The sequence below is a fragment of the Hemicordylus capensis genome, chromosome 3 (genome assembly GCF_027244095.1).
Source record: "Hemicordylus capensis ecotype Gifberg chromosome 3, rHemCap1.1.pri, whole genome shotgun sequence".
Taxonomy (NCBI): Eukaryota; Metazoa; Chordata; class Lepidosauria; order Squamata; family Cordylidae; genus Hemicordylus; species Hemicordylus capensis.
In genome coordinates, this window is record NC_069659.1 from 244616570 (window position 1) to 244637477 (window position 20908).

The 20908-nt window shown below is 45.6% G+C and overlaps 1 protein-coding gene across 11 annotated transcripts in view; it reads left to right on the forward strand.

Moving 5' to 3' along the window:
- The first annotated feature begins 4281 nt into the window (after positions 1-4281).
- Positions 4282-20908, forward strand: part of KIF20B (kinesin family member 20B) — a 92442-nt gene continuing 75815 nt past the window's right edge. For 4 of the 11 annotated variants that reach the window (XR_008318596.1, XR_008318595.1, XM_053305171.1 and 1 more), the window contains exons 1-5: positions 9811-14771; positions 16674-16760; positions 16853-16972; positions 17604-17742; positions 19771-19955. Coding sequence is in view for 9 of the 11 variants with exons in the window: in XM_053305171.1 (XP_053161146.1) it covers positions 14469-14771; positions 16674-16760; positions 16853-16972; positions 17604-17742; positions 19771-19955 (834 nt within the window). In the remaining 2 variants the exon portion in view is untranslated. Of the gene's footprint in view, positions 4541-8816; positions 8864-9810; positions 14772-16673; positions 16761-16852; positions 16973-17603; positions 17743-19770; positions 19956-20908 lie in introns of those variants that run through there. The other 7 variants (XM_053305166.1, XM_053305170.1, XM_053305169.1 and 4 more) reach the window with 7 other exon arrangements.

The window sequence follows — 20908 nt, forward strand, 5'->3', positions numbered from 1 at the left end:
GCAGCAGCTGCCCTCTGGTTGGCCACAAGGGGGCAGGAGGTCGGCCCAGCCTTATTGAAGTCACTGAGGCTGTTCTTATGAGCAGCCAAGTCCAGGATAGGGAGGCAAAGCCTGGGCTGCCTGGCACCACCTCAGTGGCGAACCCGCCTATAAGGCCTGCTATTTAACTGAGGTTAAAGGCATGACCTTGTGTGTTGGTGCAGCTGCCCAGCCGGCGCTGCCACAGGAAGGGGCTCCCGTCCATTGCCAGAGGGATCCCCACAATGCACCATGCACTCACACAGTGCATTGTGGGATTTCCAGGATGATGCGTCCCGGCCCCCAAACCTACGTGTTGTCTGGGGCAGCAGCGGCTCATCTGGATGCGCAATCTGTTCACCCAGCAACTCTGCAAGATCGTCTGTGGGGAAGGTAAGCTGCTCTAGCCTTCCCTGCCGTCCTCCCTCAAGCCTGCTCATGAGATCGTGAGAAACTGCGCATTGGGAAGGAATGACCACAGAGTGTGTTGTGTAGAGTGGCACATTCTCAGATAGCAGCCCCTATTGCCACCGTGCTCTACTGCTGCCCTCTACTGCTGTAATGGGCAGCTGCAGGTTCAAGCAAACATTCACACATGATCAAAAACAGAAGGTAGTAGGAGGGTTCTGTTTTCATCCTACCTTGGTAAACACTGAGGTAGAAATGTCAGGCTACCGAGATTTGTGCAAGTTGTGTAGGACGGATTCTCCCTGGTCCCCTGCTAACTCTCAACAGAGAGAGAGGAAAAAGGGGTGGGAAGAAAAGAGACAATATTCTAGCTCAAATAAAGCCAAATAAGTTTTATTCAGGGAAAGACAGCACACAGATAAATAGGACAGATTGCAGCTCCCAGCAGTTTAAGATCATACCCCCTGATTTGTCCATCCCAGAATACTTGCAACAACTACCTCAATACAGTATGATTGCAAAGGAAAAAAGGCGGCCAGATTTAGAGTCACTTGTCCTTGTTAATTAATTCCCTGAGAGTATGAGTCAACTAGGCAAAAGGAAGATATCACCTCTAAGTTTGTACTAGCTGTGATGAACCTGGCCTATATTTGTCATGATTTCAGAAGTTTGGCCATCTTGGCCTCCATTATAAAAGCAAAGCTTGTAAAGCCACCAGCCCTTACTGGGTGTGCGTGCGTGGTTGTTTTTTTTAAATTTATATATTTTTATTCCTGGACTTGGATAAGCTCCTTTTGAGCACTGAGCTGCTGAGAAGGGAGACAAGGGGTTGTACCGGTCCCGGAGCTTGTGCCGAGCTTCCAGGTGCCTCCAAAGAACAGCACAATGTAACTCCCTGACTGTTCTCCTCTTGAGCTTTGAACTATTGGCGCGGGGGTGGTGGTGGTGGTGGTGGTGAGATCATTCTTGCATTATGATTCAGAAGCACTCTGAGCACTGTTGAAGCTCAATGTGATGTCAGGCAAGATGCTGCTCCTTTCCTGAAGGGGGAGTCAAAGCCTCAGGTTAGGCACACCTGCACCATTTCAGAGCTCCTTATGTAAAACAGCTTCCCTGCGAGAATACTCTGAAAAGACTGTAATCACATACTGGCATTAAATGCACACACTCTTAACATTTTACATTGGTCCACTCCAGGCTATTAGTGCTGGGATTCTAGGACTAAGCAATTTATTGTGGCTGGGGAACCATGGGAGCTGTAGTCCAGCAATTGCAGGAGTCTCTCAAGTTGCCACCCCTGCTATGCAGCTATGCAAACAATCGATTAAAATTACATGTGGGAGTCATCTCACCCAAAAGGTGGCCACATTTCAGGGGAAAGACATTTAGGATGAAATCCTGTAGCACTTACAGGAATTAAGCCCCATTGAACACAAAGAGACTTACTTCCAAATACCCAGGATTAGGGGCCACCTTAAGTGGTGCAGCAGGGAAATGCTTGATTAAGAAGCAGAAGGTTGCCAGTTTGAATCTCTGCTGGTATGTTTCCCAGACTATGGGAAACACCTATATCAGGCAGCAGCGACATAGGAAGATGCTGAAAGGCATCATCTCATACTGCATGGGAGGAGGCAATGGCAAACTCCTCCTGTATTCTACCAAAAGAAAACCACAGGGCTCTGTGGGCATCAGGAGTTGAAATTGACTTGACGGCACACTTTAGTCACTTTAAGTGGCGCAGTGGGCAAATGCTTGACTAACAAGCAGAAGGCTGCCAGTTCAAATCCCCACTGGTACTATATCAGGCAGCAGTGATATAGGGAGATATAGAAGGAGCCAGTGTGGTGTAGTTAGAGTGCTGGACTAGGACCGGAGAGACACAAGTTCAAATCCCCATTCAGCCATGATACTTGCTGGGTGACTCTGGGCCAGTCACTTCTCTCTCAACCTAACCTACTTCACAGGGTTATTGTGAGGAGAAACTTAACTATGTACACCACTCTGGGCTCCTTGGAGGAAGAGCGGAATATAAATGTAAATAAAATAAATAAATAAAGATGCTGAAAGGCATAATCTAATACTGTGCAGGAGGAGGCAATGGTAAACCCCTCCTGTATTCTACCAAAGAAAACCACAGGCGTCGAAATCAAGTTGATGGCACACTTTACCTTACCCAGGATTACAATGCACGTTGAAGAATCTGCACAGTCAACACTTAACAACTGAAATTCCTGAGCAGTGTTGACTGTGCAGATTCTTCAACATGCAATTTGGGATGGCAAGGCACCATTCCTAACTGGAATCATATGATCATATTCAAATTGCATGGAGTTATTGAAAACAACACCTGCAACCACAGTTTGCTCCTCCTTCTGTTCTGCGTATTTCCTTCTCCGGGGTAGCCATCCTGAGGCTTTCCAGCTGTTGCTGGACTATATGTTCACAACTCATGGCCACCCACCTAGTCCTACAAGTTCCATAACAACAACAGCTGGTCAGATCATCAAGGTTATACAAATCTACTTCTGCAAAACTGCCACTGTCAGTCACAAGATCTTTTCAGACGTTTTTACATCTTCCATTTTTCACCAGTGTCTCACAGCTTCTGGTATTTCTTCAGAAACTCACAGCCTCTTTGGGACAGTTCACACATGCAAGTCAACTACTTAATTGTCTATGAGATCAGTCAGTGAGACATCAGTATGGACTGTGTAACGCATACATTCTGCAGTGATCCACAGCCATTCCTGCCTGGAACAAACACTGTTGCAATCATAGGCATGGGTGGGTCATTGGAGCTCTGTCTGTGTAGGGTTCATGCTGAGGTTTCTCCATGTAACTGAGAAACCTCAGCATGAACTGTACACCCATGGTTAATTCATATGCACATGAAAGGAACATCTTGGCTATACAAAAGCCCAGAATCAGGGCTGCTCAACGTCAGCCTTCCCACATATGTTGGCCTAGAACTCCCATTATCCCTGACCACTGTGACTGGGGATTATGGGAGTTGTAGTCCAAAAACATTAACTAACTAGCTCTGAGGCTGATCACATTGTTGCCTAGCAATGCCATAACGCTGCAGCCCTGTGATTGATGGTGCTGTGGGGTCCTTGCCCAGGTAACAACTTGCATGGGACTGTTCCTCTTGTCTGAATGAGCATAATTTTGTGATATAGGGTGACATCAGGTTTGCTGCTGCTCTGACCTTGAGATGGAATGTTCCCTTGTCTTCAGATGTCTGAAACCCAGGGATGCTGTTAGGCATGGACCTAAGAAGATGTACGGATCCTTTGCAAGGTTGTGTAGTCTCTACCCCACCCCCCATGCACTCTGGCCCAGACCTGTGGGATTATGGTGGAATGTATATATAAGGATGCTCGTTTTGCAAGGTGATGGGGCTTAGGTTCATTAGGTCCAGGATCCAAAATTACCTAGCTGCACCTTTACTGAAACCAGAAACATTAAAAAGCAAAAAACGAAGGAAGAATTAAACGTACCTATTTTGACACTCAGCCAAGACAACTGTGTGTGTGGGGGGGGGGCGCGTGGTGGTGGTGGCGGCGGGAGCAGGGTATAAAACGAGAGCATGCCCCTAGGATTCAGCGCTTGCGATAGAGAGGGATACTGTGACTAGTAGAAAAAGAAAGAAAGAAAGAAAGAAAACACACACACATCGTCATCTCTAACGAAGACATACATCTCCTAAAAGGGAACGGACTTTTAGCTGAACCGACTTTTAGCTGAATATTTGGAATTAACCCTTCCGCTGCTGAGAAAACTACGTTTCCCAGGGCGCTCTTCGGCATTACGATTTGGTCCCATGAACCTTTGCGGCTTAGAGCGCAGGTCATTGGTTAGATTTGAAAAGAACCCGCGGCTCAGGTGAACTCGGGAGCAGGATGGTGGCCCTTGAAATAGTGGGATTGATAGCATTTAGGCCCCAATAAGTGAGACAGGGCAGCTACTTGAGGTTGTGTTTATATTGGTGAAGAACGTCTTCGATCCTTGACGGAATCGGGCTCACAGATCGGACTAGTCCCGTGGATACGCTGCCAGCCAGAGCGGGTGCGCTGGTGGGCTTGGTGTGATCTCAGCACATTTTTTCTTTCCGGTAAGCTTCGACTTCTCTTACGAGATCTGTGCCTCGGCTCCATGCATATTAACTTAGAAAGAAAGAATAAGTCGAGTTGTGTTTTTATCTGTCCAAAGTAGATTGGGTAGTAAACATGTAATTACTAAATGCAGCACTGCAAGCAGAAAGATGTATGTTTGTATGTATATTTCGTGCGTATTTTAAACAATATGTAGTGATCTTTAACAAACTTATCTTGTATTCTTACCCAACTTCTGATACTGTGTAGTAGAGAAGGATTAGGAGCAGTTATGCCAGATCTTTGGCAATGGTTAAATCAGATTCCCGTCTCTTTATTTTTATTCTAAATATGAACAGTGCCACTATATTATTTATTTATTTATTTATTTGATTTGATTTATATACCGCCCTTCCGAAATGGCTTAGGGTAGTTTACAATTAAAACAGAAAACATTAAAAACAATTAAAACAGAGATACAAATATAAATACCAATTTAAAACAACTTAAAAAACAAACAATTAAAACCCTGAAAACCAGGTATTAAAACAATTAAAACTGATTAAAAACCCTGAAAGGCCAGGCCAAACAGATAGGTTTTAAGGGCTCTCTTGAACGACAGCAAAGAATCAAGATTACGAATTTCCGCTGGGAGTGCATTCCACCGTCCAGGAGCAGCTACAGAGAAGGCCCACCGCTAAATCGTCACCAAATGAACCGGTGACAACTGGAGACGGACCTCCCCAGATGACCTTAACGTGTGGTGGGGATCGTGTAAAAGAAGGCGCTCTCTAAGATATCTTGGACCCAAGCCATTCAGGGCTTTAAAGAGAATAACCAGCACTTTGTATTTTGCCCGGAAACATATTGGCAGCCAGTGTAACTGTTTTAAAACAGGCATCATATGGTATCTCCGGGTTGCCCCAGAGACCAATCTGGCTGCCGCATTCTGAACTAACTGAAGTTTCCGGACTACGTACAAAGGCAGCCCCACGTAGAGCGCATTGCAGTAGTCAAGCCGGGAGGTTACCAGCTGATGCACCACTGTTTTGAGGTCATCCTCTTCAAGGAATGGGTGCAGCTGTCGAATCAGCCAAAGCTGATAGAAAGCACTCCTGGCCATGGCCTCCACCTGAGATACCAGGGTGAGGTCTGGGTCCAGGAGTACTCCCAAGCTATGCACCTGCTCCTTCTGGGGGAGTGTAACCCCATCCAGCACAGGAAGATCTAACTCACCCCTCAGATTCTGAGCCCCCACAATGAGCACCTCCGTCTTGTTTGGATTCAGCTTCAATTTGTTCTCCTTCATCCAGCCCATTACTGCCTGTAGGTATGCATTTAGAGAATGAGTGCCATTTCCTGGGGATGAAAAGGAGAAGTAGATTTGGGTGTCATCAGCATACTGATAACCCCCGGCACCAAATCTCCTGATGACCTCACCCAGCGGTTTCATGTAGATGTTAAAAAGCATTGGTGACAGAATGGAGCCCTGAGGGACTCGATATAACAGCTCCCTTTTTGAGGAGCAACTGTCACTAAGCTCCACCATCTGGAATCTGCCCGAGGGATAGGAACGGAACCACTGCAAAGCAGTGCCCCCTATCCCCAACTCATTCTCTAAATGCCTGCCTACAGGCAGTAATGGGCTGGATGAGGGAGAACAAATTGAAGCTGAATCCAAGCAAGACAGAGGTGCTCATTGTGGGAGCTCAGAATCTGAGGGATGTGTTAGATCTTCTTCTGCTGGTTGGGGTTACATGCCCCCAGAAGGAGCAGGTGCGCAGCTTGGGAGTACTCCTGAACCCAAGCCTCACCCTGGTATCTCAGGTGGAGGCCATGGCCAGGAATGCTTTCTATCAGCTTTGGCTGATTCGACAGCTGCACCCATTCCTTGAAGAGGATGATCTCAAAACAGTGGTGCATCAGCTGGTAACCTCCCGGCTTGACTATTGCAATGCGCTCTACGTGGGGCTGCCTTTGTACGTAGTCTGGAAACTTCAGTTAGTTCAGAATGCGGCAGCCAGATTGGTCTCTGGGGCAACCCGGAGATACCATATGATGCCTGTTTTAAAACAGTTACACTGGCTGCCAATATGTTTCCGGGCAAAATACAAAGTGCTGGTTATTCTCTTTAAAGCCCTGAACGGTTTAGGCCCGAGTTACCTCAGAGAGTGCCTTCTTTTGCGTGATTCCCACTGCACATTTAAGTCATCTGTGAAGGTCCGTTTCCAGTTGCCACCGGTTCATCCGGTGGCGATTCAGAGGCGGGCCTTCTCTTTAGCTGCTCCTGCGCTGTGGAACGCGCTCCCTGCCGAAATCTGTAATTTGAATTCTCTCTTAGCCTTCAGGAGAGCCCTTAAAACATATTTGTTTGGCCTGGCTTTCCAGGGTTTAGGAACATAGGAAGCTGCCACATACTTAGTCAGACCATTGGTCTATCTAGCTCAATTGTTGTCTTCACAGACTGGCAGCGGCTTCCTCAAGGTTGCAGGCAGGAATCTTTCTCAGCCCCATCTTGGAGAAGCTGGGGAGGGAACTTGGAACCTTCTGCTCTTCCCAGAGCAGCTCCATCCCCTAAGGGGAATATCTTTCAGTGCTCACACTTCTAGTCTCCCATTCATATGCAACCAGGGTGGACCCTACTTAACTAAGGGGACAAGTCATGCTTGCTACCACAAGACCAGCTCTCCTCTCTGATTCTTAAATCTGTTTTAATACTTTAACCATGTTTCAGGGTTTTTAATTATTGCAATTGTTTAATTGTTTTAAAAGCCAGCGTGGTGTAGTGGTTAGAGTGCTGGACTAGGACCGGGGAGACCTGAGTTCAAATTCCCATTCAGCCATAATACTAGCTGGGTGACTCTGGGCCAGTCACTTCTCTCTCAGCCTAACCTACTTCACAGGGTTGTTGTGAGGATAAACTCAAGTATGTAGTACACTGCTCTAGGCTCCTTGGAGGAAGAGTGGGATATAAATGTAAAAATAAAATAAATAAATAAAATGTTTTTAAATTGTTAATTATTGTTTATATTGTGTTTAATTTACTTTTTTAGCTCTTTACTGTTTTAATGGTTTGTTTTAATTGTAAACTGCCCTGAGCCATTTTGGAAGGGCGGTATAAAAATCAAATAAATAAATAAAAATAAATAGGTGAATAGAAGGGGTACCTTTAGCTGGTCTAGCTCTTTGCACATGTGCATGGCCTGTCAAAATTTCCTTGTTTATGCTGTTATCAGAGCCTTGTGTCCCCTGTCTGTGGTCACCCAGGAGAGGAGGAAGAAGATGAACACACAGTAAAACAATTAAAAGCACGTCCCTATGTTACAAATGAAAATTAAAGCTGTATCCCGAGTCTGAAAAGATTCAAGAATACTATTTAACTATGTTCCATCTAAATGATGAAAGAACTTGCCATACTCGTAAAGTAATGATTGCCCTTTCTATTTGTGGTTTATGTTGTTTAAATTCAGCGTATGGCTGAATAGTGAGATTAGATAATATCTTCAATGGAGCTGTGAAAAGAATCAAGTTCCTGAATGCTTTGAATTTCTTTTTGTGCCCTGCTAACAACTGTAGGACTTCGGTCAATCTTGACTGATCATCCATTAATAAGTATGCCTGCCAAGTTCTATTAGTGAGCTGTTCCCCCTTTAGATTTTATATATTTGGACAGAAGTTTGTACACTAGTGCGGAAAGCTGATCCTGTGGTAGCATGCATCACTTGTCCCCTTAGCTAAGCAGGGTCTGCCCTGATTGCATTTGAATGGGAGACAACTTGTGAACACTCTAAGATATTCCCCTTAGGGGATGGAGCTACTCTGGGGAGAGCAGAAGGTTCCAAGTTCCCTCCCTGGCATCTCCAAGATAGGGCTGAGAGAGACTCTTGCTTGCAACCTTGGAGAAGCCACTGCCAATTGGACAATGCTGAGCTAGATGGACCAAGGGTCTGACTCAGTGTATGGCAGCTTCCCATGTTCCTAGTGGCATTACTCACTGCCCCTTTTGTCCACATTTAAATACCACATACTGAATTGGTACTGAATTGGCTTTCAAACTTTCTGCCTTTGAGGAACATATCTGCTGAGGAATTTTGCATCGCTGTTGCAAGTGACTCTGGGAGAGTAGTACAGGGCACAAACCAGGTCCACATGGAATGTAGGGAAAGTCCCAATGCATTTCAAGGGAAAACTTCTTGTTCAGGACTATGAAAATGAAAACGTATAAACAAATCCCTGGGAGCATGTAGGGAACTTATTTGAAAATAAATTGCTATACTGTTTCTCCTTCTGCTATAGGTATTTTTGGTGCGGTGCTGTCCATTTCCACATGGAATGTTGACTAGGTGCGTAGAACCTCCCTTTTTCCGAGGAATGGGGAGGGCATCCTAACTTGATGGGTTGTCAGCCTTCTCATGCTTCAAGACAAGGCCAATCAGATTCACATCTGTATATACTATGCTGCTCCAGCCACATCCAACCCAGTTCTGGTCTTGTCTCGCTACAAGGCAGTCCACAAGCTGCCCAGTCTATTCTAGCTTCTAGCTGCCTAAGCCTTGTTTTTCCTTTGCTATCCTCTACCTTTTTGGTTTGTGTCTCCACACTTGTTCCACTCATGGAGCTTTCACATTGCGGTGACATGCTGAAGGGCACCCTTTCGGAGGGCCCCCTCTCAGATGCTATGCTGGCACCCGCCTATGCGGTGTCTGGGACCGCTGCCGTGTGCACTGCTGAGCTTTCTGAGGGAACGATTGCTAGAAGCTCTGAGATGGCTCCGTGCCTAGAGCTCGTTCTGCCCCGAAAAGCGGCAAAGACCGAACACTTAAAGGGCCCAGATGTGGCCTAAAAAAAAAAAGGAATGCAGGCTGGCCTCCGGCGGGGCTCCGCTTTGTGGGAGGCTTCAGCAACAGGCAGTACGGGTGCAGCTATCACCGATGACAGTCTCTGAGATTCCCGCCAGAACCGTGGCAGCCATTATGGTCTCTCCTCAGCCTGTGCCTGTTTCTAAGGCTTTGCCTTTGGCCATGCCACTCGCTGCTTCTGCACTCGTACAGGGGGTGTGCTCAGAAACGCCTGAGACTATTACCGGCCCTAACAACGAGGCTTTGTCAGCCGGTGAGTTGCAGTGGTTGGGGAACTTTTTTAAAAAAACAAAAACAAAACAACAACCCAATGTTTGTCCCTGGTGTCTCCTTTGTTGGAACAGTTGAGTTCTTCAGGGCAGGTAGCTGCCATCACTCCCCCACCCCCTAGGTGTGAGGGGGCTGCTTTGTGGAGTGGGAGTGGCATCTGAAGCCCTGGCTTAGGTGCCCTTCCTTTTCTTCTTCCCTCGATTCAAGCCCTCAGAAGGGCTATTCCGCAGAGCAAGCGGAATTTCAGCGGAGTTTTCAGAGCAATTTTCAGAATTTTCAGAGCAAGCGGAGTTTCAGTTTTCCCTCCCCTCTAAAAGGAGGCTCCATAAAAGAAAAAGAGTGCCACTGTCGGATGAGGGCATTAGGGAACCTAAACGCCCCCTAGTGGCTCCTCTTTCAGCAGCAGCCTCTTCTGTTGTTACTGCTGTGCCTCCACCTCATTGCTCTGCTGCTGTTTCTTCTGACACAGAGTCCTCTGAGTCAGAAAAGGAAGAAGGGGAATTGTCTGAACAGAATCCTTCTCAAGAGAAGCCCAGCTCTTCTCATTTGTTTTCCTTGTCAGAGTTCGAGGTTTTGTTGGCCAAAGTGAAAAGTTATTAAGGATGTGTCCCCAGAATCAGGGGTTCCTTACACTTCAGGTTTAGATCTAGAGGTTTTTCCCTCTACCTCGGCTTCAACAGCCACGGTTCCTTTTCCCACTCTCTTCATGGATGTAATGTAATGTGGAAAAAATCTCTCATATACGGGCTAACTTAGACTCCGTCTCCACAATTACCTCGGTGTCTGATGTGGAGGTGTCCAGCGACTCCTCTTGTGTGATTAGGTTGGATTGGTTCCAGTTTGTGACTCGTGAGGATGTGGACAAGCTGATTGGAATGGTGCGGCCTACTACCTGTTCTCTTGACCCTTGTCCGACATGGCTTATATTATCTGGCAGGGGGGTTGTTGTAGAAGGCCTGGTAGAGATTATAAATGCGTCCCTGAGGGAAGGTAGGATGCCTCCTTGTCTTAAGGAGGCAATTATTAGACCACTTCTGAAGAAGCCTACCCTGGATCCCTCGGACTTGAACAACTACAGGCCTGTCTCCAACCTTCCGTGGCTGGGCAAGGTAATTGAGAGGGTGGTGGCCTCCCAGCTCCAGACAGTCTTGGATGAAACTGATTAGTTTGACCCATTTCAAACTGACTTCCGGGCTGGCTATGGGGTGGAGACTGCTTTGGTTGGCCTGATGGATGATCTCCAATTGGCAATTGACAGAGGAAGTTTGACTCTGTTGGTCCTTCTGGACCTCTTGGCGGCTTTCGATACTATCGACCATAGTATCCTTCTGGAGCGTCTGAGGGGTTTGGGAGTTGGAGGCACTGCTTTGTAGTGGTTCTGCTCCTACCTCTCAGGCAGGTTCCAGATGGTGTCCCTTGGAGACTGCTGTTCTTCAAAATGTGAACATTTGTGTGGTGTTCCCCAGGGCTCCATATTGTCTCCAATGTTGTTTAACATCTTCATGAAACCGCTGGGAGAGATCATCAGGAGATTGGGTGCAGGGTGCTACCAGTATGCTGATGACACCCACATCTATTTCTCCATGTCAGCATCATTGGGAGATGGCATAACCTCCCTAAATGCCTGCCTGGAGTCGGTGATGGGCTGGATGAGGCATAACAAACTGAGACTGAATCCGGCTAAGACGGAGGTACTCATTGTCCCGGATCGGAACTCGAGAGATGATTTTGATCTGCCTGTTCTGGATGGGGTCACACTTCCCCAGAAGGAACAGGTACGCAGTCTAGGGGTGCTTCTGGATCCGAGCCTCTCCCTGGTGTCCGAGGTTGAGGTGGTGGCCAGAGGTGCCTTCTATCAGCTTCGGCTGATATGCCAGCTGCGTCTGTTTCTTGAGGTGAATGACCTCAAAACAGTGGTACATTTGCTGGTAACCTCCAGACTGGATTACTGTAATGCGCTCTATGTGGGGCTGCCCTTGTATGTAGTCCAGAAACTACAGCTGGTCCAGAATGCGGCAGCCAGGCTGGTCTCTGGGTCATCTTGAAGAGACCATATTACTCCTGTATTGAAGGAGTATATACTACTGGCTGCCGATATGTTTCCGGGCAAAACCTATAAAGCCCTAAACAGTTTGGGCCCTGGGTATTTAAGGGAATGCCTTCTTCTGCATGAACCCCACCGCCCACCGAGATCTGCTGGAGAGGTCCGTCTGCAGCTGCCACTGGCTTGTCTGGTGGCCACTCAGGGACAGGCCTTCTCCGCTGCTGCCCCGAGCCTTTGGAATGTGCTCCCTAGTGAAATAAGAGCCTCCCCATCTCTGACAGCTTTAAAAAAAGTCTTTAAAAACACATTTCTTCACCCAGGCTTTTAATTAATGTTGTTTTAATGGTTTTAATGCTGTTTTAAAATATTATTTAAAAAATTTTAAATTGTTGTAATGTGCATGTCCCCCCCTTCCCCATTTTTGTCTTAACGAATGTTTTACTTTGTTTTTATTCTGTTGTAAACTGCCCAGAGATGTAAGTTTTGGGCGGTATAAAAATGTTTTAATAAATAATAAATAAATAATAAATGTTAGCAGAATGGGGGGTGCCTGTTACCACTAAACCTGTTTTGACTTTTCCTAAGAAATTATATACTGTACCGCCTGGCATTATGACTTGGTTAGCTACTCTCATTGTAGATGCTCCTGTGGTGCAATTAGTGTCGTGTGCGTAGCTGAATAAGGAAGGCGATGAGTTTTTTAAAGTCACCTGAGGAGAAGGCGGCGGATCATCTTCTATGAAAAGGTCACGAGGCCTCAGCCACTGTCATTAGAGCAGTGACTACCTATTCAATCTTTGCTAGGGCGTCCATTCTTTGGGCGAAAGAACTGATAAGCTTGGTGCCGCCAGAAAATGTTGAACTTCGGCAATGTCATTATAAATTGGCCAGGGCGTCTGCCAGGAGGGCGTCCACCTCTTGCATATATCAACTTACCTGGCCTGCCTTCTGTTCTTGGACAGCAAAGCACGACGTCCTTCCGACTTCTGCTAGAGTGTTAGAAGTTTTGGGGTTTCTGCAGTCTGGTTTAGAGAGAAGTCTTCATCCGAACACCTTAAGGCGGCAGGTATCTGCTCTATCATCTGTTTTGGACCTCAGGGATTCTGGTTCTTCATATTTGCATCCCCATATTAGTCAGTTTTTGAAGGGAGCGAGTAATTTGGCTCTTCTCCCTATCCACAGGTTTCCCACTTGGGATTTAAATAAGGTTTTAAATACCTTGACCAAGGCTCCATTTGAACCTCTCAGTTCTATTGCTTTGAGGTATTTGTCCAAGGTTTTATTCTTAATGGTGATAACCTTTAGCCGCCTTAAGCCATTTTTGGAAGGGTGGTATAGAAATTGAATGAAGAAATAAAATAACCTCTTTTAGGAGGGTCTCTGAGTTGGCTGCCCTTTCAGTGAGTGATGAGTTGTGCATTTTTCAAAAAAGAGTCAGTTGTTTTAAAGTTGGATCCTACCTTCTTGACGAAGGTCATTCTATTTTCCATAGAAGCCAGGAAGTGGTGTTAACTTCGTTCTGTTCCAAGCCCATGCATCCTAAGAAGCGTGTGGCATAAGTTGGATGTGTGAAGGGCTTTAAGAAATTATACCCACCGAACTCAGTCTTTTAGGAAAACGGCTCTTCCTTTGTTTCTTTTCAAGCAGGCGCCCACGGGACCCAAGCTTCTAAACTGTTTTTGGCCTGGTGAGCAAGAGCTCCCCTGGAGGAGACTTGTAAAGCAGCCACATGGAGTTCTATTTCTCCTTTTGTGAGACACTATAAGATTTCTTCCTTCTATGATCCCCAGGCAGCGGTTGGAAGAACAATTCTGCAGTGGGTGGTCTAGGCATCCACTCCCCGCCCTTGATTTCATTCAGCTTGGGTACGTCCTGTCAAGTTAGGATGCCCTCCCCATTCCTCGGAAAAAGAAACATTGGTAGACTTACCATGAATTGTTCTTTTTCAAGGTATGGGGAGGGCATCCGGCCCTCCCGCGGATACTGGGAAAGGAATGATATTCCTTGGGTGGCAGGGCTACTCCCAGGGTTCAAGATTGTGCTATCCCTGTTCTTTCTCTTCCTTTGGAGGTCTCTGGATTTCCCTGGTTGACCTTTCTTCTGTTCTTGTTCATTCTGTTTCTCTGGTGGTTGAAAGCCAGAGTTTTTTTCCAGTGTGGGGCTACAGATTTTTCGCTCACAGTCCCGGAACTGGGTTGGGTGTGGCTGGAGCAGCATAGTATATACAGATCTGAGATCTGATTGGCCCTGTCCTGAAGCATGAGAAGGCTGACAACCCATCAAGTTATGATGCCCTCCCCATACCTCAAAAAAGAAAAATTCACGGTAAGTCTACCAATATTTCTTTCAACATGCATGAGCTGGAGAATGTGTACCCTAGATGGTTCTTTGCAGTTGCATGTTGTCAGGGTAGTTTTGCAGTGGGCAAGCTGATCTTTTCACTGATATTGCTTAGGAACCTCAAAATTCCCCAGGAAACACTCTGAAACACCGTACTAAACCATAGCACACCCCCCCCCCCCCGATTCATATCCCACTCTTTCTCCGAGGAACTCAGAGCGGTGTACATGCTTATTTTTATCCTCACAACAACCCTGTGAGGTAGGTTAGGTTGAGAGATACATGACTGGCCCAGAGTCACCCAGTGAGTTTCATGGTTGAATGGGGATTCGAGCACAGGTCTTCCTGGTCCTAGTCCAACACTCTAACCACTGCACTATGCTGGCTCGTTCTGCAATATGCAAAGAAGTTCTGGTTAAAAGGACAAAGTGAAACATGCTTCATGAGAAGAATAGTATTTGGCACACTGGGCCAGGCATAACATGGTCACATAAGCCAAACTTCAATGTATTGGATGTTCCATTCAAGCAGCTGTCTTTCTCTCCACCATCCAGCCCCCCCCCCCTCCCAGCCACCCCTCTCTCTAATAGGATGGAGGCAAATCTGGATAAGTCAGCATTTCCCAGGCCATCCTTTGTTACTGCTGTTGAGATATCTCCAAAAACTAGCCCCGTGGATGCTAGTGACATTAAGAGAAATCTTTATGGGGATTTTTCTTCAACCTCCAATATAAGCCAGGTAAGAGAACTGAGCAACTGAAATTTCATTTTTAGCTCAAAATATGTTTTAGTCGTAGAGAGCACAGTAGGTTGCTTCTCTCTACATTTTACTTAAACTCATCATAAATATTGTGTGAGAAAGCAGCATACATTTTAATGATGATGTTTGTGTCTTTTGTGCCTGTCTTCTGTAATTCTTAAACGTATTAACACTTATTTAGCCAAGTGTGTTAAGCAGTATGGCTACAACTTGGCTTTTCAGTCCTTTATAACAGAAACCTTGTTAAGCTTTTATCCTGCCTTTTTTTTTTTTAATCCTGTCTCTTCCCACCCTCCCGCCCCCCAAAAAGAATATTTAAGGTGGTAAGCAGTCTCTATTCAGTTGCTTGTGGAATTAAACAGTTTGGCATCTAATCTCTGTGAAGGAATGGAAATCATTTGTCTGTTTGGTTGACAAAACCTCACAGAAATGTCTGAAAACTGCAAAAAAATATTGAGATGTAGAGAAACGAAAGGATAGGGCATCCAGAGGTTTGAAGGGTGAACTGAAAGAGAGGAACCTAAAGCAAAGGTAGGTGGAGAATGAAGTTTGAGGACCAAGACAGAGAAAACAGAGGCAAGAAGGCACTAATCAGAAATGGAGATCTGAACTCGTTCTGATCAGAAACTGTTGAGAAGGAGCTGTATTATGGGAAGTGAGAAGACAGTAGCCCTACTCAGACTTATGTTGAACTCTCATAGAGTACATGGCTACAATTAGTCATGTTTGACACAAGCACAGGCGTACACTTCCTACCTGTACCATGCATTCAAGGGGTCTGTACCCAGGTTCACTTTTAAAATTAATGCAGGTATGGTCCTGCACACAATTCTCCCCCCCTTCCCCCCCCTGCCTCCAACATAATGTCTGAATAGGATTACTGTTGGGAAACTAGGATGACTAAGGAAACACATTGCCAGGTAGAGTCTGGTGGAGGAATGTTGCCATTTTATTGTCACTGCAATCCTTATTGCCCCCTTAGCCTGGATGTGGGTCACTGCTTCTAACACTGTGCTGGTACAACCATGTCTTGTGTCATGTGGGTGGGGATTGGCGATCTCTTTTCTTCTGCAACTGTTTGTTCCTCCCACAAAAACAACTCCAAGAGTTGTGGGATTGGTGGGAATGATGAATGATTTACACTGTATCATCAAAGGACATAGACTGGACTGAGCATAAATTTGGGAGGAATGCTGTTACAAAGGAGCCTTTGGGAGTGAGAAGTGGTGAAAAAGGTGTGCCTCTGTATTCTTTAGAGTTATCTTTAGGGCAGATAAATGAAGATCAGGTGGAGAGCCTGATCCCTTCTTCCCCTTTCAAAAAGAGAGAGTAGGTGCATACTGGCCCAAAGTCTTGGTGCCCCGAACCCATGCTCCTGCCCCTTTTATCTGCAGCTGCCCTTTGTGGTGCTTCTTTCCTATCAACAAGTGTTGCCTCTGCTGCTCCTTGCTGCTGCCATGTCAGCTGAAACACTGCAGAAAAGCCAGCATTTTAAGAGTTGTGCTGCTAAAAGTCAAAGTGAGAAACTAGGCAAGAAAGTGTACCCAACTGCTGCTAAAGTTCTTAGCTTTGTGCTTTCTGAATTGAAGGTGGAGCAAAGTTACCCTCCTGCCCTGCTACCAGGCTGAAGGGATGTTGATATTCTTATAGTACCTGTCAGCAGCACTCATTGTGGTGAACAGATTACCTGCCCTTCCAGGGATGATTCATGAACTGCTAAGTTATCTGTATGTGAGGGAGAGATGATTGGAAGAAATGGCTTGGCTGCAAAAAGAAAGATGTAAGGTTAAAGGCTAGTTGTGAACCAGTCAGTTTAGCATATATGTTATTTCTTGGACAATAACAACTACATTTTCTCTTGCATTCTTTTCCTTTTGTTAGAAAGACAGCTTGGGATCCAAAGAACATATTCATGTTTGCCTTCGCATTAGGCCACATATGTTGTCGGAAGAAGAGGTTGATTCCCAGGTGTGACCTTCTAATTGTGTTAATTTAAGGACAAGTCTTCATTAACGACATGCCATCTCTGAGACTAAAAAACAACATTCTTTTTCTTACAGGACTGCATTTCTGTCCTTGACTCCACAAGCATTATATTAAAAGCCCCCAAGAGCTCCATGGTGTTCCATTTTAGTGAAAAACACTTAGGGCAGACAGTGCAAAAATTCACTTTTTCACAGGTAAGTTGAAGGCTGTAGGCTAGGGCTGTGCAGTTCAATTTGATGTCGAATTGGGAGTAATTCGCTGATTCAGCCTCAATTCAAATCGCCCTCAAAAATAGAGGGCCCAATTTGGGGTCGACAATAATCTCCCCCAGTTTGACCAAAATCGATTTGGGTGATTCAAGCACCATTTTGAGGCCCGTTTTGATGGACCGAGGTGGGCAGACATGCTAAGTCTGGAGCAGAGGGCTGGTCTACCCGCCAACCCAATGGGTGGACCAGCTCTCCATAGGGAAAAAGGCATTTTGAGGCCCACTTCCCCATCAAAACGGGCCTCAAAATGGTGCTTGAATCGCCCAAATGGTTTTGGGTGATTCCTCAAGACAGCCGGCCAAGCTGGCTCTTTTGGATGAATCAATTCAATGATTCTGCAATTCAGTTTGAGATTGAATCACATAATTGATTTGTGCACACGTCTACGCTTGGCAACTTGTACTATGGAAACAATTTACATTATCAACATGTTTGCTTCAGAAAGCATAAAAAATGAAAATTGCAAGGGGAAGGGTTTTAAATGAGGCAACAAAAATAATTTCAATATCTAAAATGGAAAAAACAAAAACCCAACCTCTGTTTGCTAAATCATCAGGTTTTTGGCCCTGAAACAACTCAGGAAGAGTTCTTTCAAGGTACTGTGAAACAATCGGTGCAAGATTTCCTGAAGGGACATAGTCGACTCATATTTACCTACGGTGTTACCAATGCTGGGAAAACCTACACATACCAAGGTACAGCTGAACTTGCACGATTTTTATTTTGAAAAATGCTTACTTGAATTGTATGTTAGCTGTTGAGACTTTCTTTGTCTAAGTATGCTACAGTTACATTAACTCTTGATGTACGTATGAAACATGACTTGTTGAACACCTCTACTTCCCCTGAAGAAATATTGCAGATATATGCAAGTTACATTTGCATTTAAGCTAAGAGCTGATGTCATGGCACCTCAGTTATAAACACATTAGGGTAGTCCTTGTGCAGTATAGTAGCTGGCATATTGTGCAACAGTATCCTAGTGGAAGCCAGAAACTTGCACAAGTTCAAGAAGATACTGTAGCTTCGTTGTGTCTGAATGCGCAACCAGCACAATTATGCAACTTATCTTGTGCAAGTGCAATTGCTCTTGTCAAGTTCACAGGTTACATACTGTATATAGGAACATAGGAAGCTGCCTTCTACTGAATCGGACCATTGGTCCATCTGGCTCAGTATTGTCTACACAGACTGGCAATGACATCTTCAAGGTTGCAGGCAGGAGATTCTCCCAGCCCTATCTGGAGATGCCAGGGAGGGAATTTGGAACCTTCTGCATGTAAGCATGCAGATGTTTTTCCCAGAATGACCCCATCCCCTAAGGGGAATATCTTAACAGTGCTCACATGTAGTCTCTCATTCAAATGCAAACCAGGGCAGACCCTACTTAGTAAAGAGGATAATTCATGCTTGCTACTACAAGACCAGCTCTCCTCCCATAAGTGCGGTCTTATTTCTTGCACTATCAGTTGTGCAAGTAGAAACATTAGTGAACACTGCAAACTCCAAGTGGAATGGAACCCTCTTGTGTTTTGAACATTGTACAGTCATAATGTTGCACATCACATTGGCCATTATCTTTCAGCTTAAGCCCCTCCACCTCACTTCATTATTCTATTTTATTCTATTTATACTGCCCAAACTTTCATCTCTGGGTGGTTAAAATAAAACAATTAAAACACATATAAAAAGTTAAAACAATTCAACAATTTAAAATCAACCATAAAACTAAAACAGACAATTTTTAAAAAGCTTGCGTGAAAAGATGGGTTTTCAGGTGTTTTTTGAAAATTGCCAGAGATGGGGAGGATCGTATCTCAGTAGGGAACGCATTCCACAATCTTGGGGCAGTGACCAAGAAGGCCCGTCTCTGTGTAGCTACCAAATGGGTTGGCGATAACTGGAGATGGACCTCCTCAGATGACTTCAGTGGGCAATGTGGCTCATAATGAAGAAGACGCTCTCTTAAATACTGTCAGCAGCTTCTCTAAGCTTTGTTAGGAGTCTTTCCTAGCCCTACCTGGAGATGCCAGGGGTTGAACCTGGGACCTTTTGCATGCAGAGTAGATGCTCTTCTGCTGAGCTACAGCCAGTGTTCCCTCTTACAGGGATTCCCGGATGATCTTGACTACAACTCCCAGAATCCCCAGCTGTAATGGCTTTTCCTTGGGGATTATGGGAGTTGTAGTCAACATCTGGGAATCCCTGTTAGAGGGAACACTGGCTATAGCCCCATCCCAAGCAACTGCCTGGAAGTACTATGTCTTTCAATTCAGATAATGCCACATTATAGCAAGTAGGTTGGCTTGATGGGTTAGACTGTTGACTTGTTTTTCCCCCTCTTTTTAAAATTATTTATATCTTAATTGTATTGTGCCCCCCCCCCCGTTGTGCTGGTCATAGACCGTAATAAACTTTGAATGAATGAAAGTAGGTTGGCTTTGTAATGTGTGAGTGCTGTTCACTGCTACTATGAGCCCTATATTTTGCTCAGCTAGGAGCATGTAGTGCTTTCTGTTGCTGATTCCTTAAAGTAAGAAGAAGAACAACGGAAACCCATACTGTGTGTGTCCTTGAGAATTCACCTTGTCCCTGCTCAGGGGATGGCTCAAATTTCAAGGTATATGCAGGTTGATCTCTGAAATGATACTTATTTGCTGTTCCTTGACTGTGCTCTAAAACAGCTTTCAGTATCCTTATATTTCTTGCATTCCATATGACAGGCACAGATGAAGATGCTGGTGTTCTCCCAAGAGCACTGGATATGTTGTTTAAAAGCATTCAAGGCAGACTCTATACAGAGATGGATCTCAAACCCCATCGATGCCAAGACCATAGAAAGCTGACCAAAGAGGAGGCAAGAGAGGAAGTAGTTGTCAAAAACTCATTACTTCGTCTTGTGAAAGAGGTATTGTATGACTACTTATTAGGGTGCCTGAAGTCACATCATGCAGTCAGTCTATCGGAGTCGAAAGTATCATTGACAAAAGTGTTTCTACCCCACTTTTTGACCTAATAGGTGCAATGTAGTTTGTACATAAATGTAAACGGCCATTTGATTGTATCCTAACCTCTTGTGCAGATACCCTGTACTCAGCATATTGAGTAAAGATTCTTTGTGGGGAACACCTCTGCAACAGCCTGTGCCTCCCAAAAATATGTTCCTGAGGGCTAGGGGATCCTTAGACATATTTTTGGTAGGCACAGGCAGTTGCAGAAGAAAGCAGGGATTGCTGAAAATTGCCCTCGTTAGCACATGTGGAAATGCTATCTACATATAACACTTATTCAGTATGTCTGACTTGGAGACTACAAGCTTTTTCCATGCACAGATGGGGTCTGTCCATTGGTGAAAAGACCGTTTGCATGAATATAGCTCTGCTATATGCAAGCAGTTTGCAGCCATAGGATACTTCTATGTGGAAAAAGTACAAACTAAAACAATCAAAGCTAGCTTAACCCGTGCAGAGCATCTGTGTGCTAGTACTTGATTGCTCCCCTCAGCCCCTGCCACAGCCCCCCTCACTTGAGCCACACTCCTGCTGCTGCTCCTCATCCCATCCGGTTGCTTCCACCACCTCACCCCTATTGGTCGCTCCTCCAGCCCCCACACCCCTCTTGGTCATGGCTGCAGCGTTGCTGGTGCCTATTGGCCAGGCTGCAGCCCCCTATCTCCAGAGACCTCCCCACCCTCACTCGAGCCCCACTCCTCCTCCTCCCCACAGGAGGAGCAGCAGTGGTTGACCGGGCCCTTCCTTGCTTCCACCACGGCTGCTCATTCCCCTCAGGCTGCTGACAGGCCCGGGCCCGTCCCTTGCCTGCCTGCCTGCCCGCCCCACTCAGCCAATGGCCTTGGTAGCC